General features: G+C 45.5%; 1 protein-coding gene across 1 annotated transcript in view; it reads left to right on the top strand.

Annotated features, from left to right (window-relative positions):
* Nucleotides 1–23940, top strand: part of LOC147733740 (tropomodulin-3-like) — a 360326-nt gene that overhangs the window by 285765 nt on the left and 50621 nt on the right. Inside the window, exons 6-7 of the mRNA XM_086958299.1 lie at nt 2886–3016; nt 19099–19206. Of these exons, the coding sequence (XP_086814425.1) occupies nt 2886–3016; nt 19099–19206 (239 nt within the window). The remainder of the gene's footprint in view (nt 1–2885; nt 3017–19098; nt 19207–23940) is intronic.

The raw sequence follows: 23940 nt of genomic DNA on the forward strand, positions 1-23940 counted from the left end.
TCCACATCGGGCAGTCCATTACTTTGCCCACCTTCTTTCCGCCTCCGTATCCCTCGAAAGAGGAAGAGAGGCTCCACCGTCGGACCCAAAACGTGCGCTCTCTTATTATCTAGATCGCACATGCCAGTTCCGGGTGGATGACCAACTCTTTGTTGGTTACGTGGGCGCTAAGAAGGGAAAGGCGGTGCACAAGAGGACCATCTCGCGGTGGATCATATTGCGTATCCAGGCATGTTATTTCATGGCCAAAAAGGAGCCCCCTGCTGGATTGCGGGCTCATTCTACTTGGGCCACGGCGACTACAACTGCCCTGGGCCGAGGAGTGCCCTTGCAGGACATTTGCCAGGCAGCTACGTGGGCCTCGCTGCACACGTTTGCAAGACACTACTGCCTGGACAGCCAAGTCCGGAGGGATGGCTTCTTTGGCCGTTCCGTCCTCCAGGACTTTCTGGTGTGATTATTGGTTCGCAGACCCACCACCGGGGTTGGTATTGCTGGGGTATCTATTCTAAGGTAAGGAATCTATCACTAGCGTGTCTCTTTCAGATGCACAAGTTACTACTTGTGTAACGATATATCTGTAAGAGACATTAGTTAGTGATAGATTCCTTACCGACCCACCCATCCTCCCCGTTCTGCGAACCGATATCTAGGGTTAAGGTCATCCCCTTTCAGGGTCCTAGTTTCTTGGCACCAGTGTTGGTTCTATCATGGCTCTGCGTATCTGGCGCGGAAAAGCTGTGTATCAGAACTGACGTCAGCGCGCATGAGGGGCGTCTAAGTACTCCGACGTCATTCCGGCGCTAACGATGCGGACGACGCCTACCGACGCGCACGGGTATTGCTACGCAAAAATTTCCGGATCCAGTCTGACGCCTGGGGATATTCTAAGGTAAGGAATCTATCACTAACTAATGTCTCTTACAGATATATCGTTACACAATTAGTAACTTGTGCGACTGGTTGATCAAAGCCTCCACCTGCCAAGAAGCGCAGTTGCACTTCAACAGGACGGCCGTTCTGTTGATCCAGCTGGGGTTGCACATAAACCTGTCCAAGTCTGTTCCGACTCCTGTCCAGTGCCTACAGTACTTGGGAGCCTCCATCGATACTCTTTCAGCAAGCGTGTCTCATTCGGAGGAGTGACGCTTATCGATCCTTCGGAAGGCTCAGACTATCATGGAGGTTCCATCTACGACATTGAGGGAGGGGCAAGAGGAGTTCTATGTGCACTCCTTAAGTGCACATATATGTTTTGGCCGGCCATCTCAGGCCGACCAAAACACACATGCGCACTTAGGTTTCTCGAGCCCGGCTGCATTAAGCAGTCGAGCTGTAGAAACCCCACAGACTCCCTGACCTGAGAAGCTTTTCAGTCTGCTCAGTCCAATCTCTGCGCTGCTTTGCTGCACGGTGATTGGATGGGCATCCGTCCCACTGGCTGCTGGGACCAGGAAGAGGAGAGGAGGCCAAGGTTTCAGGTATGTTTTTAGAAATTTTATGAATAAATTATTCCTTACCACCCCCACACGATGCAACCCCTCCCTCCTGTGTTCCCTCCACCCCTTGTTTGTAGCGGCCTCCATTGGGTTTTCGAAGCATACACGAATGCTACTGATGGTGATACCCTTATGAACAAGAAAAATAATGATTTATTAATACATAATATAGGTCCTGGTGGCAGATAAATTTTAAAAACCTTGCCCATGTTGGAAGTCAGGGTTTGAGTACATCAAGAATGGGTTACAGGAGAGATAGCACCTATGGAAGTATTGAGAAGTATGCCTCTGTCATCAAAACGTTGATTAAGAGATGTCTGCAGCATAAGAATAAGGTTCTTGACAGACTCGTTTCTACAAATAAGTCAACAACAAGCAGCAGCTGCTTTTCCGCTAAGGCGGAGGAGCGTCGCCCCACTGCTCCAACTGCAAGCTGAATACAAAAAATAAAATTATATATTTTTTTTATTCCGCTTGCAGTTGAAGCCAGGCGGGTAGGGTTGGGCTGGCCTCCACGTCGCAGGTAGAGGAGTAGTGGCAGTACCTTAAGTGTGTATGAGGGTTTGGCCACCTGTCTCAGGCTGGCCAAACCATCATGCGCTCTTTGCATGTTCTCCACCAAGGCTGAATTACATCCTGGGTGGAAAACATGCCCAGCCTGCCAGTAACTGAGCGCCGAACCACGGCGCTCAGACCAATAACAACGCTGCTGTAAGGCAGCGTTGATTGGTAAGGGGATTCTAGGAGGCTTTGTGCTTCCTGCTGAGTGCAGAGAGGAGGATGGAGAATGAAGAGCCTGCCGGCGGTTGGTGCTTTCAAGGTAAGTGCTATTTTTTTTTATTATTTTTTTTTTTACTTTGAACTATTTCCCCCCACCTCCCTCCATGATAGGTTAGGTGATGATGGGGGGTCTTTTAAAGGGTTTTTCGCTGGTAATTTGTTTCTTTCACCCTTGCAGTGATTTTAAGGAGTAGAACGAGTTCGAGGTTACCCACATTTCTTACTGTTGGAGCTGGTAGTAGAGATTGGGCTGACAGGGGTGGACTGCCAATGTAATGGGGCTGGTGGGCTGGCCCCAGCCAGCTGGATCTCTTAGTATCGTTGTGGTGTGGGAGTCACATTTCTGAATCATTGCTTAATGGTTACCTATCAAACTCTAATTTGATAGGTTGAAACTTTTTATCCAAGTAGATATCCTATTTTTGGTTTATTTTTAACTTTATGGCACATTGTTTATCGCAGTTTATCATAGCTTTTGTTGCTTTGTTCCCCTTTATTGAAATCGTGCTGCGTAGGCTGGCTTACCAACGTTGTAAATCATATGAAAAACATAATTTCCAGAGAGCGTGGTTAATGTCTTTGCTTTTTTTCTCATTCATATTTCAGATATTGTCAAAGGAGAAAAAGTGAATCCTGTTTTTGATGAGCCCCCAAATCCCACAAACGTGGAAGAGACTTTGCAGCGGATTAAAGCTAATGACCCGCGGCTGGTAGATGTTAATTTAAATAATATCAAGGTAATTATTATTAAGATGTTATCCTATAGACACGCAGAAGCTATCATGTTTTTGCTACCTTCATTTATATATTGGGAGAGCCAAAGGTTTAATATTAATAACTTTTGCTTATAGTGCTTTGCTCCTAGGTTCACTGCTTATGACATGCTGTAGGGATTTTTTGGTATTCTTTTTCTAAATTTACTTCTAAATACATATATTCTATATTTTCATTTCAGTGAAGGAGCAGATTAATACTATTGTTCTCCAGTATTAGGGGTGTCTTTCATAGATTCACATGCTTGAATATTCCCCGTCGTCGAAGTGGGAGTCCCACTGTAAATAAAATAGCAATAATGCTAATAATAAATATATATATATATATATATATATATATATATATATATATATATATAGATATATATATATATATATATATATAGATATATATATATATATATAAATACATAACGTATCATATAAGTAGTAAAACAGATAAAATATGTACTGAAAAACCTTTACAAAGGTTACTACATAGGAATGCATTAGAGAGAAAAAACTCATTTGCAACATATCAGTGTCATTATGTTAGTCCAAACTGCAGCCAATCAGGCTCAAGCACCCTCTAGAACCTTCTCCTCAGAAGCTCAAGCCCTCAGATTTTCTACCGCACGTCGTGTGAAGGGAGTCTCCCTGAGCTCTGCTCAGTTCTTTTCAACTTATCTACTCTTCTCAGTTTTCACAAGATGTCAAGTAAGAAGTCTTTATTTAGACCTTGTTCCTCCTGTGGGAAATTGCGTTTATTTGAGAAGGACCCTCATGACAAGTGTATTTACTGCCTATATCCTGATCACAAAGTGGTTGATTGTAGGTTCTGTAGAACTTTCAATCCTAAAACCCTTAAGGACAGGGAGGGTCGCCTTCTATTATGGCTAAAGCGCCTTCAAGATAAGGACACGATTGTTTCTGACGCAGAAAGCCTTCAGTCAGCTCCTTCTTCTGTGGCTTCTAAGCGTGGCAGTGTTCAGGAGTTTCCATCTCCTTTCCTAAAGAAAAGAAAGCTGGCTTTGACTGTGGCTGCAGTGCCACCTACTACTTCTGTGCCTGTAATAACTACGCCCACGAGACCTGGCTCTCAGGCGTCTTTTCCAGCTTCTATTAAAGTGGTTACACTTTTAACAGCGCGGTCGTCGACGGGCTCGTCGACAACCACTCCGACGACGAGATTGGCTGCTGTGGCTTCGTCTACGACTACAGTCACGACGACGTCGGCGTCGTCATCGTCGACGAGAGTCTCGACGACGGCTCTCACGTCGACGAAAGCCTCTGTGTCTTCAATCCCGTCGACGATCCCTATCATATCGTCGACGAAGAAGCCATCGTCGACGAAGAAACCAGCGTCGTCAATTCCATCGTCGACGAAGGCCTCGTCGACGGCTACGCTCCCGTCGACGACGAAGCTCCCGTCGACGACGAAGCTCCCGTCGACGACGAAGCTCCCGTCGACGACGAAGCTCCCGTCGACGACGAAGATTCCGTCGACGACGAAGATTCCGTCGACGAAGATCCCGTCGACGAAGGCGCGTCGACTAAGGCGCCGTTGACGAAGGCGTTGTCGATGTCTAAGATGCAATCACCGTCGACGGCCCAGTCGACGTCTACTACATCGTCGACGACAGCATCGTCGACGAGCTCGTCAATGAGCACATCAGCGACAGTAGTGCCTAAGCCTTCTAGGTCTACGGAGATGCCTACAGACTCACCGTCTACGGCGACTGCTTCCAAATCGTCATCGTCTACGCAGGGCTCTGCGTTGACAGCAACTTCCAGTTCTTCATCCTACGCCAACATGCCTTTAGTGCCTTTGGACACTTCAGTTTCTGCTGTACAGTCCTCATTCAATAAGGAGGAAGATTCCGCTTTCCACTTTCAATCCCCTGCTCTACAACCGCCATTTCAGTTGTTCGTGTCAGACCATGAGACTGAGTCAGTTCCGGATGACACTGTTTATGGGGACGCCCGGAGTCCATCAGATTTGATAATTAAATGCCAGGACACTACTTCTGAAGAAGAAGAAGAAGATGAGCACGTAGATCAGCACGAAGACCAATGCGTGCAAATTCCAATGACGTCTATTCCAATGACGCTTTTCTCTAACCTCCAACACATGTTGGACGATTACAATAGACGCCTTCCACCTACCCCCCAGGGTACTCCGGCTCATGAATCTGCTGATGTAGCAGTTTCGCATCAACCTCAACAAACACCTCCTAAACAGTCTGCTCCGTCAGGACATTTGAGTGCTCCTCTATCTCCTAATCCACATATGGACACTGACTCAGAGCCAGAGAGAGAGGAAGGAGAGGTTTATCAGGATTCAGATGGTGAGCAGGATCCTTATATGGCGGAATTCGATGACTATCGAGTTCAAACACCTTCGCCACAACAGGACACTAGTGATTCACCTCCTGTGGACATCGCTAGTTTTCATAAGCTTATAGACAAAGCAGCGGACCGCTTCAAGTTGACAAGGGTCCAGCGAGACGAAGAATGTTTTCTGTATGATTTTAAAAATCAACCTTATAAGCAGGTGCATACCATACCAATTATAGACTTTATTTGGAAGGAAGGGCAAAAGATTATGAAGGCTCCTAACTCCTTGCCGGCCCAAATACCTAGATTGGAGAAAAAGTACAAGGCTCCAACAGGCTCGCCTGCTTGTCTGCTCTCTCATCCAAAGCCAGATTCTGTGGTGACTCAGGCAGCACAACGTCGTGCACGCAATCCTGCAGCGCCTGTCACTTCCCCTCCCGATAGAGAGGGTCGACGATTGGATGCAATCGGAAAGAAGTTTTCATCCATGGCATCAACCTCAGCCCGTGCTGCGAATGCTCTCGCAATTTTGGGTCGTTTCGACCGACAAATGTGGTCAGACATGTCTATCTTACTTGCGCAGCTTCCAGAGTCATCCAAAGCGGAAGCGCTCCAGGTCCTTCAGGATGGTCAAAGAGCTTCGGAGGAGATTATAGACTGTGCTGTGGATGTGGCGAATACTGCATTCCGTATCCTTGCCAGTGCTGCGGCGCTCCGACGCCAGGGATGGTTAAAATCTACATCTTTCAGGCAAGAGGTCCAGTCAAAGATAATTGACATGCCGTATGATGGCGAATCCTTGTTTGGTTCCGAAATCGATGCTTCTTTGGAAACCATAAAGAAGGATACCGACACGGCAAAGTCGCTTGGATCCTTACAATTTAAGAAACAGCCCTTTCGTGCAGCACGGGGACGGGGCACCTCGTCCAATTTTTCCCGAGGAGGACAGTCACAGTACCGCCAGTACAATCAGGGAAACCAACGGTACTCAAATCAGCAATCCTCTCGTCAACAACAATCCAGACCCTATAGAGGAAAGTCCAATTATAGAGGTGCCAACAACGCCAACAAACGACAATGACTTGCCAGTTCAGCAGGATGTTGGAGGTCGAATCTCGCATTTCTACTCTCATTGGTCTCAAATAACATCAGACCAATGGGTGTTAGACATTGTGCGCAAGGGTCACGCCTTGGAATTCACAGAGTTTCCTCCTCCATCTCCGCCTTCGGGTCCGCCACCTCCCCATCTAGAAGAACTGCAACATCAAGTTCTACTATTGTTAACAAAGGGTGCAGTCGAAGTGGTTCCTGTATCTCAGCGGGGGAAAGGCTTCTATTCGAGGTTCTTCCTCATTCTAAAGAAGACGGGGGAGTGGCGTCCCATTATGGATTTGAGGTATCTCAATCTCTTCCTGAAACAGCAGTCCTTCCGCATGTTAACGTTGTCAGAAGTCTTGCGGTTTCTCTGCAGCGGCGATTTTTTAACAACAATAGACCTGCAAGACGCCTATTTTCATGTACCAATCATTCCTCAACATCGGAAGTACTTGAGGTTCAAGGTGGGACACACTCACTATCAGTTCAAAGTCCTACCTTTTGGCCTCAGATCAGCTCCTCGTGTGTTCACGAAGGTTCTGGCCCCGGTCATGGCTTATCTGCGTCTTCAGGGAATCCAAATATTTCCTTACCTGGACGATTGCCTTTTAAAATCCCAATCCGCAAGCCAGCTGCATCACGACACACATTTGTGCCTAACCCTATTCAATTCTCTAGGGTTGACCATCAATGTAAAGAAGTCACATTTCACACCTCTGCGAAGCAGGACATTCCTCGGGGCTGGTATAGACACGGACGTGTCAAAAGCGTTCATCTCCACCGAACGGAGACAGAAGATAGTTCATCTGGTCTCCACCATCAGATCAAAAAAGTCAGTTTCAGTGCGAATGTTAAAATCATTTCTGGGGATGGCGTCATCTTGTATCGCACTGATCCCGAATTGCAGGTTACGTACCCGTCCTATTCAGGAGGAATTGGACCTACAATGGCGACAGGTGTCGGGTTCGTTCAACGACCATGTGACAGTCACAGCTTGCATGAAGACCAGTCTGCTCTGGTGGGAGCAACGAACCAATCTGAGCCAAGGGGTCTCCTTCCTTACCCAGCCTCCAGACCTGACATTGACCACGGATGCGTCCATGGACGGATGGGGAGCCCATCTCCTGGATCTTTCCATCAAAGGAAAGTGGACAGCGACTCAGAAAACCTGGCATATCAACAGGCTAGAATTGCTAGCAATCTTCCTAGCGCTAAAGGCTTTCTTACCAGTGGTGCACGGAGAATCGGTGCTGGTTCAAACAGACAACACCACCAGCATGCACTACATGAACAAACAGGGAGGCACAAGATCTCAGCCCCTGTCTTGTCTTGCCCAAAGGATTTGGGAATGGGCACTTCGTCACCACATTTCTCTGACAGCAGTCCATCTGCCGGGAGCGTCAAACATACTGGCAGATTCCCTAAGCAGGTCTGCGTCATCCACTCACGAATGGGAGTTACACCAGCCGACTCTGGACCTCGTGTTCCACCAATGGGGTCATCCCAAGATGGACCTCTTTGCAACTCCAGTGAATCGGAAGTGCCAGACTTTCGCCAGTTGGCATCCACATCCAGAATCCAGCGGCAATGCCCTGCTCATGGATTGGACCGGCCTATTTGCCTATGCGTTTCCACCACTCCCATTGGTGCCAAGAACGTTGTGGAAGATGCGCAGGCAACCCTGCCGCTTGATTTTAATCGCCCCACGTTGGCCAAGACAGGCGTGGTTTTCAGAACTCCTTCTAATGTCCCAATGCACACCCATTCGTCTCCATCCACGTCCGGACCTTCTGACAATGGACGACGGACAAGTTTGTCACCCACACCCGTCAACGCTTCAATTGTGGGCATGGAACCTGAATTCATTGAATTTGCCTCTTTAAGTATACCTCAAGACTGTAGAGACATTCTAGCGTCAGCTAGAGCTCCATCAACCATCAAGACATATAGGTTAAAGTGGAAACGTTTCTGTCATTGGTGCGCAGCATCCAACATGCACCCTATCAGTTCCACTCCAGACCAACTGTTACCGTTCTTTTTAAGTCTTGCTCAGTCTGGTCTTTCACATGCCACATTGAGAGTCTTTTTGGCGGCCATCTCACGCTACCGTCATGATGGCTCTACGTCTCTCTGTTCATCCAGAATCATCCGACAGTTCTTTAAAGGACTTTTCAGGAAGTTCCCTCCGTTAAGGCGCCCTCCTCCAGCGTGGCACCTCAACGTGGTGTTATCACAACTTATGAAACCTCCATTTGAGCCAATTCATCGTTCACACCTCAAGTTTCTGACCTGGAAAGTGGCTTTGCTTTTGGCTTTGACTTCGTCTCGTCGTGTAAGTGACTTGCACGCTTTCACCATCAAACCTCCATATTTGCAGTTCAAACCAGATGGAGTGTCACTTCGTACCAATCCTTCTTTTCTTCCAAAAGTACCTACTGACTTCCATTTGAACGAGCCAGTTTTCTTAAAGACTTTTTTCCCGGATCCTAAATCCCCTGCGGAACAGCGGCTACATTCTTTGGACATCAAACGTTGTCTAAAATTCTACATTTCTGGAACAGCCCCTTTCCGTAAATCCAATCAGCTATTTATAGCATATGGACTACTGCGCAAAGGACACTCAGTGACTAAACAAACAATAACACGATGGCTCTCTTCAGCCATATCATTTTGCCATCAGCAGGCTGGCAGGCCTTTACCTACTCCAGTGAGGGCACATTCTACGAGAGCGATGGCGTCGTCCATCGCATTGTTTGCCGGAGTGCCTCTACACCAGATTTGTCGTGCAGCGACATGGTCCAGCAGGCACACCTTTACCAGACATTATTGTTTGGAAGCGGTCAACGAAGCGGATACCGCAGTGGGGCAAGCAGTGCTTCGTCATCTTTTCAAATAAGGTGAGCCTCTTTCCCTCCTCCATTCTTGAGATTGCCTTGCTTTTATGCTATATATTGTTCTTCTATTGTTTGGAAATATTGCAATCTCAGCTTTAGGAAGTTACTGCTATCTATTCTATTCAAGCATGTGAATCTATGAAAGACACCCCTAATACTGGAGAAGAACAATTGTTACTTACCTGTAAACAGGTGGTTCTCCAGTATTGGTGTCTTTCATAGATTCACATGCGACCCACCCATCCTCCCCTCAGAGGCTCTTTTCTCCTCATGCGCTATTATTACTAGTGCTACGAAAATCTGAGGGCTTGAGCTTCTGAGGAGAAAGTTCTAGAGGGTGCTTGAGCCTGATTGGCTGCAGTTTGGACTAACATAATGACACTGATATGTTGCAAATGAGTTTTTTCTCTCTAATGCATTCCTATGTAGTAACCTTTGTAAAGGTTTTTCAGTACATATTTTATCTGTTTTACTACTTATATGATACGTTATGTATTTATATATATATATATATATATATATATATTTATTATTAGCATTATTGCTATTTTATTTACCGTGGGACTCCCACTTCGACGACGGGGAATATTCAAGCATGTGAATCTATGAAAGATACCAATACTGGAGAACCACCTGTTTACAGGTAAGTAACAATTGTTCTTCCTGTGCTATCACTAATATTCAGATTCACAAACTGCTTAACCTCCATGAATATGGAGAAATATTAATCCATTCTCTATACCTTGAAATATGTTGGGAGGAGTTTTTTCCAGAGTATAGCACTCTAGTGATGTTTCGGTTTACACTTTTGACTGTTTTAAGTCTTTTGCATTCTAGTGTATTTGTACCCTTCCTTGCAATTTTTTGTTGTTTTTGCTCTGGTTGTAGTCCATGAGGCTTGCCTACCGAATTGTTTATCATCACACCCATAAGATTTTTTTTTCGTGCAAAGTCTGTTCTCATCTCTTTAGAAGACACTAATGTAAAGGGAAACTTGAAGATTTTAATTATTACAAAATTGATCCATAACATCCGTTTCTTGGAGATCAACTTAAATCTTTTCTCAGTAGTTTTTCTTTCTGATTTTAGTAGTCACTGGTGCAAGTATAGTACTTGTGCATGTTGGACTTGGCCCTTTTTGCAGGGTCATCCCTGAACTTTTTGGCTTCCTCTTGTATTGTTTGACGTGTTTTTGTTGGTTTTAGGACTCTGGGCACTTTGCCACCGCTGATCAGTGTCAAAGTGCAAGTGCTCCCTTTGTAAAGTGTAATGGTAATTGGTTGTCCATGATTGGTATGTTTGCCTTACTAGTAAAGTCCCTCCTATAGTGCACTATGTGTGCCAGGGCTGGTAATGCAAATGCTACTAGTGGGCCTACAGCACTAATTGTGCCACCCACACAAGTAGCCCTAAAGAGAGAATTCAGGCCTGCCACTGCAGAGCCTGCGCTCAGTTTGTTAAACTGTTGTCCTGACAAGTGCACCCACTTGCCAGACCTTACCCTTCCCTTTTTATGCACATCAGACACCCCTATCGTAGGCCCAAGGTACCCCCCTGGGCAGGGTGCAGTGTATGTGAAAGGTAGGACATGTATTAAGGTGTGTTCAATGTCCTGACAGGGAAAACTGCCAAATTCGTTTTTCACTGTTGCAAGGCCATCTTGCCCATTGGACAGAATCGGAGAGGCTGTGCAATATGCTTGTAGCCTATCTTCCCAAAGGCTTAAGATGGAGAGGTGAAGTTTAGTGTTAGATTTGGGGGTCTCTAGTTGACAGAGGTAGGTACCTTGGATCAAATAGGGACCTTTGCGTCTAGTCAGGCTAAGGAAGTACACTCCGAAAATAACCCCTGCTTACCCCCTTGGTAGTTTGGCACGAGCAGACCGGCTTAACTCGGAGGCAGTGTGTAAAGCATTTGTGAACACATACAGTAACCCAGTGACAACACTATAGATGGACACCACACCAGTTGTAGTATAAAAATAAGTATTTTTATATAGACTTAACACAAGCCCACAAACGTCAAAAATCCACAATACTGTACTTTAAAAATGGTAGAATTAGCTTAGTTCTCTTAAGATGTAAAATGCGACACTTTGAGTTCAATGTACATTTGGATGCATAACGCTATACAACTAAAGTGTTGCAGGCAAGGTGATGCGTCGGTTCCTTACACGCAAGAACGGTGATGCGTCCGGTGCTTAGGGGATGCCTCGGTTCTTCTTGGCGTGGAGAGGTGATGTGTCGGTTTCTTACTGCGCTTCCGTGGTGATGCGACCAGCAGCGCCGTGATGCGATGAAGATCAGGTGCAATGAACAAAATGGAGTCTTCTCCTTGATGCGACGCAATGCGTGCACGCCTGACGGCCGTGCGGCTACTCAACGATTTTTCTGGGCCGCGACAGGCTCTGCGACATGCTTCCCGGTAATGCAGCGGCGTCTGACGCGACGGTGATGCGAGGCGCTTCTGCGATGCAACATCTGCAGCGGCGACACCCTTCTTTAGTGATGCGGTGGTTGCGGCGGCCACACACTTCCCGATGATGCGTCGGCGTCTGATGCAACGGCGCCACTCTTCTCTGGCGATGTGAGGCGTATCTGCGATGCAAAGTGACACCCTTCTTCAGTGATGCGACAACAGCGGCTGCGGCGGCTACGCGCTTCTTCTTCGTGAGTCGCGCTACCAGCTCCTTGCGACACGCAGTCCCTCAAAGTCCAACACAACTGCAGGCACTTCAAAAGAACTCTTGGGGAGCTGGTGGGTGAAGTCTGTTGTCCCTGAGACTTCAGCAGAAGACAATCTCTGTCTCAAGCCCTTGGATATCCTTCACAAGTTGAATGAAAGTAGCACAAAGTCTTTTCTCCTTTCTTTGGCAGTCGGGCAACCACTGCAGGCCAATTCCCCAGACAACACTCAGCTTAGGGATAGTCTCTTCCTCAGTTCCTCTGGTTCCTCTCATCAGCAACGGTTTCTTCTTGTTTCCAAAAAGTGATATAAAGTTCTGGCGTTTGGGTCCCCTCTTTTATACTCCTTTTCCCTTTGTTCTCTGAAGGCAGAGAGGCCTTTGCCTAGTCCAAACTAGTTCTGGTCAGTCCTGGAGCACTTTGTTGACAACACTCCTTCTTTCCTTTCACAGTGGAGGGAAGGCACAGCCCTATTCGGGATGGCTTTTTCCCTGTAGAATGGAAGAAGGCGGTAGTAAAACCCCTGCTGAAAAAAGCCTCTCTGGATCCGGGGGTCCTAAAAAACTTCCGGCCTATTTCCCTGCTCCCTGCTCCTGCGAAGATGCTTGAGACACACCTTAACAAGCATCTTGCAGCCTTTGTGGAAACCTCAGGATGTTTAGACCCCTCCCAGCATGGATTCAGGAAAGAATTCAGCACCGAGTCAGCCCTCACCATCGTGCTCGACAAGATCCGCACGTCAGTAGATGAGGGCCAGACTTCGCTCCTGGTCCTGCTAGATCTAACTGCGGCTTTCGACACCCTCTCCCCCTCAGTACTTACATCGCGGCTGAGGGAGGTAGGGGTGAAGAACGCAGCTCTGGATCTCTTGACCTCCTTCCTTACGGGGAGGGAACAAAGAGTCAAGCTTGGGGAGTTTCTATCTCCATCCCGTCCTGTGCTATGTGGGGTTCCTCAAGGGTCAGCACTTAGCCCGACCCTCTTTAATATCTATGTTACCCCACTAGCCAAATTAATAAGATCATTCGGGATGGAGGTAGTCTCGTACGCAGACGACACTCAAATCCTCGTCTCTCTTCCCCATTCGGATGAACTAATCGCCTCCAAGTTTAGATCTTGTATGGAGGCGGTTGGTAAATGGATGATCCAGAACTCCCTAAAACTGAATGGGGAGAAGACGGAGGTGATGGTGTTTGGGGGGAAAGAGAACATCTGGTCAGCCAATTGGTGGCCTGACTCTCTTGGAACATGCCCTTCCCCTACATCTTCTGCTAAAAATCTCGGGGTGCTATTAGATCCTGCCCTTGACTTAGGCAGCCAGGTGAGCAGAACCGTTTCCACCTGTTGGGGCCTGATTCACACCCTACGTAGGGTCAGGAAATATCTTTCCCTCCAGGCAAGAAAACAGATAGCTGTTGCTCTTATCGGCTCACGTCTGGACTATTGTAACGCGCTGTATGCTAGACTTAATAAAGGACAGCTGCAGCGCTTACAGGTAGTCCAAAACGCCATAGCCAGATTCGTTCTGGATATTCCCAGACGCTCTTCGGCCACTGCAGCCAGGAAAGCGCTGCACTGGCTGCCGGTAGAATATCGTATCCGGTTTAAGGTCCTATGTATGACCTACAGAGCCATCGCCAAAAAGAGCGACACTGGAATAGGATCCATCATCTCCCACTATGTCCCCCGCAGGAACTTGCGCTCTTCCGGGAAACTGCTTCTGGCAGCCCCCCGTGTACGAAGAGCCAAGTGGGGCGGCAGAGCCTTCTCCACCCTTGCTCCTAGGTGGTGGAATGAACTTCCTCTGGATCTTAGATCTCTCCCGTCCCTACAGAGCTTCTGCACTGCCTTAAAAACCCTTTTATTTCAGCAAGCATATGTTTAGGGTCTTATGTCCTGTCCTGATCATTCTCTGATCTTTTGATAGGCGCCTTGATACCTTCGGGTTACTGTCTGCGCGTTACAAATTTTCTTTCAATTCAATTCAATTATTCAGGTCCCAGGTGCAACTTCTCCCTCCCATCTGCATGCAGATCTCTATATTCAGCCCTGTGCTGACACACCCTGTCTCCTGGAATCCCCCAGCCTCTGACACTCAAACTCCAGACAAGGAATACACAACCTAGCAGAGGCAGGCTTGGATAGTTGGACAAGAAGCTACCTACTTTCTAAAAGTGGTATTTTCAAACACAGAATGATAAAACCAACTTCACTAAAAGATGTATTGTATCATTACGAGTCCAGGCACACTAAACTCTAATTTCTACCTAATTCCCTAAATCAGTTAGGATTGTAAGCTGTAATAATCAAAATGCCCATTAACATGTAGCCTTGCGATAGTGAAAAACGAAAAAGGCTGTAATTCACTATTAGGACATGCCACACACATCAGGGCTTGTCCTACCTTTTAACTACAGTGTACCCTGCCCTAACCCTACCATAGGGGTGACTTATATGCAGAAAAGGGAGCGTATAGAGACTGGCAAGTGGGTGCACTTCAACATGGCAGTACCAGCCTGCACACAGGTTCCGCAATGGCAGCCCTGAGACACTTTTGCAGGCTGCTTTTGTGGGTGACACAACCAGTGCTGCAAGCCCACCAGCAGCATTTGGTTTACAAACCCTGGGCACACTCAGTGCACTGTACAAGGGTCTGACCAGTAAACCAAACCAGCCAATCATGGAGTCACTAATCAATACATCAATTTACCATTGGGAGCACTTGCACTGGACAGCACTGGTACAGCGCCCAAAGCATCTATAACCAGCAAAAACACACAAAGCAACAGCAAAAAATGAAAGGGAGACCCACGCCAACAGTGCCAGGTCTAACATTTAGTATGTCTGAACTCACAATTTAATAACACATCTTATTGTGAAGGTGTTTTTTGAATTGTGTATTTAGAAACCACTCTTTTAGAAATTACTTTCTTTCTTCGAACAATTCTGTGTCTCTCTCCCTGGTTGTGGATTGACTGTCTGGATTTGAATGTGATAGGATCAGGGAAATGTCTTGACACAAGGGAGGAGGTGAGACAGCAACAGGCTGACGTGCAGCTGGAGTGTAGGGGGTAGGAGTGACCCCTGGAGGTGAAGAGGCCTGGGCTGCTGCTATAAAACTATGGCTCCATCTCCTGTTAAGTGATTGAGGATCCAGACCGCCACTATCAAAGGAAGGTGTCCCTGGCAGGGGGTCACCCAGAACTGGTTTGGACAGGGGTCAGTGCCCCATGCACACAAAGACTTCAAAGACATTTAGGGGTATAACTATGAGAGCTGAAACCCCTGAACATTGGACTGATCAAGACTAAAAAGGATTGAAACTACTTTGCGTTCAAGAGGATCCTCTGCCAAAGGAAGAACAGCTGAAGAGAAGGACTGACCCTTGCTTTGTGTTCTGGGGCTGGCCTGCAGTTTGCTGATTTAACTAAGGAGAGGCTAAGGGACGTTGCTGTGTCCCCCTGCTTAAAAGGACTTTGCTCTGCCCTGTGTCCCGAAGCAACGTGTCTCCAAGGGTCCGTGGAGAGCTGGCTCACTGTTGTGGAAACTCAGGAACATAGATGTTTCCGAGGGAGTCTCAGCGGCGCTGTGTGAGTTTGCTTCGGGCAGCCTGAGACCTTCGTGAGAATTGTCCTGCGATTGTGTGCACCAGGAGTCCAAGTGAGTCTCCGACGCTGTGTGCGTTGTGCAGCTGGAGACCTTCGTGAGGATTGCCCTGTGATTGGGTGCACCCAGAGCTCAAGTGAGTCTCAGCGATGCTGTGTGCGTGTGCCCTGTTGCAGCCTGAGACCTTCGTGAGGATTGTCCTGTGATCGTGTGCATCCGGAGCTCAAGTGAGTCCCAGAAACGTGTGCCCTGTTGCAGCCTGAGACCTTCGTGAGAAATTGCCCTGTGACTGTGTGTCCCGCAGCAGTCTTGTTCTCTGCTTCGATCAGCGTGACCAGAAGTGCTGCGATAGTCATTGCCATCAGCCCAGACCGTAATCCCCAGAGGAGCTGTGAGAATTCACCGCTGCTGGCCCGAGCGTGCCTTTGCTAAGCAGAGACCTCGAACCATTGGGGATCCGAGTTCCACTGCCCAAGATCAATGAAGTTGCATCGAAGGCCCTTGAGAGGAGAGTGATTTCGTACCGCCCAGGTAACGCTCCGCGAGCGTGCGTGTGCCGCCGCCTGCGACGGGGTGCGGGCTACGAGTGAAACGCTCTCGGCCTTTCCAATCTTTGCAGCGCTAGCCTCCGCTCGAGTCCGTATCGTGGCCCGTACTTGCAGAGGAGCCGGAGTGTGAAGCTGGAATTTGTTTTCCATCATAAGAGTGTGGGGGGCATATTTTGGTAGAAGCTGATCGAGAGTCCGTAAGACTGGCATAGAGACCATCCAGAGCACCGCAATATCTGCCGGAATACATTATTTTTGCATTACGAATTGCATTATTTTTGCATTACGAACTGCCTGATTGTTGCATTATGAATTGCATTATTTTTGCATTACGAACTGCCTGATTGTTGCATTATGAATTGCATTATTTGTGCATTACGAACTACCTGATTGTTTCATTACGAATTGCTTTATTTTGGCATTATGAACTGCCTGATGGTTGCATTAGGAACTGCATTATTTTTACATTACTAAGTGACTGATTCTTGAATTATTAACTGCATAACATTGCATTAGAACTGCATTGGATCATTGAGCATTGCTCATTAACACTGCCTACAAGGGCTTGCTGGCCTGATAACCGGCAAGGTGAAATATTACAAATACGCATAAGTTGGATTTTTATCGTGTGGTCTCATCGTATATATATTTTTTTTATATAAACATCGAATTGTTTTTATGAAACTCGTGTGGAGTCCATTTGTGGTGTTAACACTGGTCTACTGAGAGCGTGGTTGCAAATACTTTACACATTTGCCTTGGAGATAAGCCTGGCTGCTCGTGCCAAGCTGCCGAGGGGGTGAGCAGGGGCTATCTGAGAAGGTGTTCTTCCTTTCCCTGGCTTAGAAGCAAGGTTCCCTATTCAGACTAAGGTACCTACCTTCGCCAACTAGAGACCCCCAGTTCTAACAGTGCATATTACTGATTTTGTGGCAACTAAATAGGGTACAGGCTTAGGGGCGAATGCAATACCAGTCCAAACCATGTCTTTTCTAATTCTGGTTGTCTTGACATTCTGCTTATAATTCACTGCACAGAAGACCTAGTGGAGACTTGTGGTTCCTAACACGGAATGTCCAAAGTAGTGACGTTTTCTTCAATCACTAATATGTGGTGAAGGGTGAAGTCGACTTAGTTATTTAACTTAGATTCCTGGATTTAATGTCACCTGATGTATACTTTTTTGAGAGGTTTTTGGTCAAGTAGTGGAGTAGAGCTATTTAAGAAAATAATGTTGTTCACTCCCTAAATAATACAGTTCTTGGTGAAAGCCAGACCACAGCTCGGCTGACCACAATACCTGCCAACATGTGTTTATTATGAGATTTTGCAACAAATTCTCCAAACGTTGTCATTTCTATTTTGCCCCAGTGACCTAAGATGATGATGTTGCGGATGATGGGTAGTATTGTTACCCTGAACCTCCTTAGAGGGTGAATTGCAAATAGGTAGTTTTCAGTAGGTTTGAGTTCCCAACAGGAATGGTGCAGGTTCGTTATTCCCGAACTTGCCTTAGCGTCTATCACATGGGGAGCAGGAGGTTATTGAGCTCACAGTCCCTTGCAATGAGACCATGACCAGTATCTTTTTACAATGCGAGATAGAGAGCCCAACCTAGGATGGTGGCACTTAGCGTGAAGGTAGTCTACAGTCACGGCACTAGTTCTGTGCAAAACTGGCTAATGTTTTGTGATAGTTTACAAAAGTGCATGAGAATTTCACAAAATTACGCATTCATAGCGAAGTGTACTGCACATGACTTTTTAAGCAATTGTGGAACTCGTTTTTGGTAGGTGCAAAGGACGTACATGACAATTTGAAACCCCTAAAATCAGTAACTTTAGTGCATTATTAGTTTTTCATTATTATTAGAGAAGGAGAAATTAAATGAAGAAAACCCCGTGAAAATGTGTTTTTACCTACTTATCCGTAAATGTGAGCATTTCTCAGGGAGTGTCCAAACTTCCCTCCTACTACATTCTATTAGAATCTTGATCCAGTTCTCGTATATGCCACAGTTCATCTAATATTTCAGAGGTAGCTCAAACTAATGGTGGAGGAGTGTCTCTAAACTCATATTTTGTTTATTTTAAAGTTGTCTCAGCAATTATTGCTGTATCCTCTGACCCCCATCTCTGAGCTATAATAGATCTCCCTGCCAGTTCCCCTTAGGTGAATTATTTCCACAGCCATGTTGCCTTTCTCTAAGGGCACCAGCATTCTAAGTTCATTCCAAACCCAGTGCCTGTTAAGTTGATATAAGTACGTGATTCCATAAAGATTGTATATTTAGATACTCCCGTACTGTATGTAACAAAGTTAAAATGGTATATTGGCAACTTATTTCTGGTGTCATTTTGTAGTCACTCTGAAGTGTAAAATAACCAGTATTGAAAAAAGTACCGTTTTATTTGTACTCATTGCATACAAAATGCTTGAGAGATAGAGGCCTGAGACTGGTGTAAGCAGAAAGTGCCTCTCAGTAAGACATTTTCTGTGCATTTCTTATTTCGTAAGGTGTTTTTTGGCTTTAAAAAAAAGCTATACAAGACTTCGTCCAGCGAAATTTCGCCAATGACTGCTTAAATAACATTTCTCCTCGCCTGTGCACTAGGCAGTACCAGCATTGTCTTTCAAAGAGAGAAAATCACAATCTTGGAGCTTATCATACTAATGGAAGACATTGGCACTCAAGTCCTCCTTATACTGGGAAGTTGTTTTCTTGCATTAGTGTTTTTGGGTTGAAGTCTGTGTCCACATGCAAAATATCTAGAAACCATCCTTGATGGGTTCTCCATCAGTACTCTGTTGCAAGGCTGTCAGAAATTAAGAATGTGGTCAATTAGAAAATAAAGGTTGCAAATAAAAGCTTATTTTGAACTTATTCTACCTTGTCTTCAAAGAATATTCCCATTCCAACACTGAAAGAATTTGCAAAAGCCTTGGAAAGGAACAGCCACGTGAAGACCTTCAGTCTGGCGGCAACTCGAAGCAATGATCCTGTTGCTGTTGTAAGTAAGCTTCTAATTCTAATACATACAATATTTCATGGTTATTACTAATCTGTGAAATAGCTCAGCATGCCTCTCACAATGTTGCATAGATTAACCTTCTTGTACTCATGCATTAGTTTATAAAAAAAAATACGTGTTACCTGGAGTAAAAACCCGATTGCTTTCTGCTTGTATTGTCTGCTTGTCTGAATGGTGTATACCTCATGCATTGTATAGGAAATTCTCAGTCTTGTTAATGCACACACCTGGTTATAGACATTGAAGGCTTTTCTCTGAGTACAGGAGTCATATGTATAATGTTCATTGATGGTTACCACTGCTCATACCAGCGCCGGTTTCTTGCTGTGAATCTCCAAATGTTTCGATGAGTCAAATGCAGCTCTTGGTCCAGTGTAGTCGAAGAGAGTAAACTAGGGATACTTTCACCCCGTTAGGGACTTTCAGGTTGTATATTCATGGATCCTCCATTATAGACTTTCCCGGAAGTTCACAAACACTAATTCTCATCTGTTGCCTGGTCAAATTAGGAAGTAGAAGGACTGAAGGATTGATTATTATGTCAGTCTAAAACATATTTTGTAGTCTGTGTGCCCACCAAGTAAATAAACAGACATACACCCGTCCCCTTTCAGTCAACGTGAGAATGTATCCTTAATTTGAGTTTTTCTGTTTTGATACTGATAGCATGTACTTAATGGTATCCTGTTTCTTATGCATATAGACGAGCAACCAACATCTTTTATTCCTTCTGTCACATCCGTTCTTATTACCTTTGCAGCATGATTTGTGGTAGATCACATGCTGTGTATTACCTCTGACATCTAGTGGTTCTGGCCAGAACTGCCACTGGTTGTTTTCGAAGTAGAAAATATTTGGTATTGGACACAGGAGTGGGCGTGCCTCTTTGCACATGACGTGTCCGACCGTAAAACAACGACTTATTTACTTTCAGTATCCAGCTGCCTGTAGATAGCTCGTCAGGACCTGTGAACATGTGCAAATATCTCTTACCTTCAGTAATTCTAATGATTAACTCAGAATGCAGCATTGAAATGATTCAGATCCACAGAATGAATGACAATCTGTTTTAACATGCTAAGCATGCTTGTCTCGTGACCAGCATTTATTTGGATCACTTTTGTTTCCGGAGTGCAAGTGCTTTGAGTTACTCTGAAGTCATTTATGAAGCTGTTTTATGTGATAACTTCGTTTGTTGGCTGTAAGTGAAAATGTTGTTTATTACCAAGTATCTCTCTGTCAGAGAGGCACTTTGCCACGGTGGTTACAACAACACAGCGTAAATGAAGTGCTCTATGATGTGAATGTTCTGACAATCCCAGCAGAAGCATGGAAATATTAATTAAGGACAGGAGAATTTACTATACCGCCTCAAGTCCTCAAATATTCGAGAAAAATCTATTTTGGGGTGCCTTTCCACAGCCACATCAATCAGTAGAAATGTTAAAAGGCATGTTGATCTGCATGCATGTGTAGCCAGAGCTGATGGTTAATGGAATGATGGGTTGCAGATTAGTATACACAACACTGGAACTAACTAAAGCATTCACAGCTTTTCAAGCAACACTTTTTCATGCACCTTACCTCATTCCCTATTGCTCTTCTCATAGGGTACATCTTCTGTATGAAATTTGATTAAATGCCATGGATTTTCCAGATAATTAGATCCATATTTTTCATAATGAATGAAGTGTCTACCTTCACTTCTGCCTTTCATGTTTTTTTTTACCATGCTGCTTCTTCCCCGTTGAACATTAGTCATCCGATATATTTTATAGGTAGTTATACTTGGAATCTCATTGGGAACGGCAAAATGGGGAAAAATAGTTGCAAATATCTTCGGTTTTAGGCGCCAGGGTTCTCTCTGAGGTTAAACAAGTCATATGACTGAGACAGCAGAGCTGTGTGCTCAAAGTGCAGAGACCTAGCACGTTGTCAACATAGACCGATTTGATTTGATTAGTATATTTGTAGAGCGCAACGAATGCCCGAGGGCATCTTGGCGCTAGAGTTGGTAGATCTGAGCGGTGCTGGCTGGGTATACAGGATGGATCCGTTGTTAAAGAGACAGGTTTTTTTAGCGCCTTTCGAAAGGACAAAAACAATGAGCTGCTCTCTTTGGAGATAGGAAGTCAGTCCAGGTCTTAATTGTCTCGTACAGGAAGCTTCTCCCACCCCAGCGGGCCTTCTTAAACTTGGGTATCTGCAGAAGTTTCTTATGAGCAGATCTTAGGTTTCTTGCCGATGCATACCATTTCAAGTGTGTCCTAAAAAATTGCAGCCCTGTGCCATGTAGAGCTTTGAAGGCCAGGCATTAGGATTTAAATGTAATCCTTTTTTCCACAGGGAGCCAGTGGAGGGATCTTAGACCGTGGGAGACTGATTTGAACCTCAGAATATCTAGTACTAATCTGGCTGCAGCGTTCTGCAGGCACTGCAGTCTTAGTAGATGCTGGGATTAGATCCCCATGTATAGGGCATTCCCATAATCCAATCTAAAAAGGGCCACTGCTGTAACTAGGGTTTTGATTGCATCGGGAGGGATAAACGGACAGATTTTTCTGATCATTTTTAAAATGAACCAGATAGTAGAGGAGGGCCTATTGATCTGACTATTGAATGTGAGTTTTTCATCAAAGATGACTGCAAGATTTTTGGCGTTTGGCACTGTGGTTGGGCAGTCGCCCAGATTTGCAGGCCACCATCTGGGTGACCAGAAAGTTGAGTCCGAGCCCAACAGCAAGACTTGTCTTTCCACCGTTCAATTTCAGGCAGTTGGACTGCATCCATTGGTTAACTTGCGACATACAGCCGTTGAAACGGTCGGCGGTCTCCTCCTCGTTCTTGAGACTAACACCACCAGCTGCATGTCATCTGCATAGGAGACAACCGAAAACACAAACTGCCTAATGATCGAGGCCAGAGGAGCCACATATACATTAAATAATGTGGGGCTCAGCGAAGATCCCTGAGGCACCCCACAAGGCAGTTTGAAAGATTTGGATGAGAAGGCTCCCAGTTCGGAGAAGGTTCTTTCGGCTAGGTAGGATGACAGTGAGAGGGTGGTGTCTCAGATCCCCAGCTCCTATATTGGCTAGCATTTCATGGTTCGCTGTATCGAAGGCCGCCGATAGATCTAGCAAAATCAAGGCGGCCTTACCCCCTGAATATAGTATTGCTCTAAGTTCCACAGCCGCTGTGACCAAAGTGGTCTCCATTCCATGTCCTTCCCGTACCCCGTATTGAGTGATTCAGGGGGTTCCTGGAAGAAATATATGCAGTAAGCTGTACATTGAGTAGTTTCTCTAGTATTTTTGCCGGAAATTGAATTCTGGAGATAGGACAATAGCTGCTGTGGCCCTTAGGGTCAAGGTTCGGTTTTTTAAAAGAGGAAGAAGTGAGGCTATCTTCCAAGGATCTGGGAAGGAGCCTGGCTGAATTACCTTATTGAACACCAAACTTAGGTGTTCACTTAATATTTCCGGAAACAGGTGTAGTACTTTAGGAGGGCAGTGGCTTGTTGGGGCTCCTGATTTGGATGTTTTCACCACTTGAATGATTTGTTCTAGTGGGGGGGTGAGGGGGGGGGGGAGAAAGAAGGTGAACGCTGAAATGGTGTTAGTGGGATCTGGGGCTGTCTGAGTGATCTTGGAGACTGAGCTAACACTATCCCTGAAGGAGTTATACACCGTCTCAACTTTATCTATGAACGACTGTCCCAGTAAATTGCAGAATTCATCGCTGCTTTCCATCCGTGCCCTTACTGGTAGTTTAGCTAATTTTTTTTAACTGTTGAGAATCTCCCTGCAAGAGTTCTTTGCCCCATGGATCCTTGCTGTAAAATATTTACTGTTTTCCTCTACAGCAGCAATTCCTAGTGATAACCATGTCATACCAGAGAACATTAAAGCGCTACTGCGGAGGATGTTAAAAGACCTCTGGCACCAAGTGAATGATGCCATAACATGACTGGTAGATGCCCTCAGTTGGACACGAATGGCCATAAACATTTTATCCTCTGTGTGCTTGTTGGATATTTTATGAACATTGACTCCTGCAGTTCCCAAATGGCTGATTTTCCTCTAGTAAAAAAACTTTTTCCCCAACCTTCAACCTACCATTTTACAAAAGTTAAGTTTTGCCCAAAAGTGCCACATTTTAACTTAATAAAACTAACATTGGCAAAGCCTATAGATCATTCCAATTAGACCTTGGGGTTCTGTCAATGTCAGCATAAATATATATAAAGTACAGAGCTGGAGGAGGAACTCATGAAGGACAATGCACGTAATTTATGTTTATAAATCTGTTCAATCTATTTTCTTTGGTACAATTTTGTATACCATATTTGGTATTTTCTATTGTCTTTGTGCACAAGGCGGCTTTAAATGCTGAAAGCACCTATTAAATAAATTAAAATTGTGCTGTGCAGCTTGGCTTAAAAAACCACGACTTGTCCACAGGCTCATTTTGTATGCATTCGATTCCATGACGCGCCTACAAAAGGATAGTCTTATTTTCTTCTTTTTGCTACTGATCCTGGATTGATCAGTAAGTAAAGGTGCTCTAAAGCACTTTTTTAAAACGTTGCGCTCAGCACTTAAAAAAATAATTTTAACTCAATGAATAGGCAGTGTAACGGGACGGCGGGTGAAGCAACACAGTGGGGCAGAGGCTGAAGCAACATCGCAAGCGGGAAAGAAGCACTGGGGA

This window comes from Lissotriton vulgaris, chromosome 2_1, assembly GCF_964263255.1.
Source record: "Lissotriton vulgaris chromosome 2_1, aLisVul1.2, whole genome shotgun sequence".
Lineage (NCBI taxonomy): Eukaryota > Metazoa > Chordata > Amphibia > Caudata > Salamandridae > Lissotriton > Lissotriton vulgaris.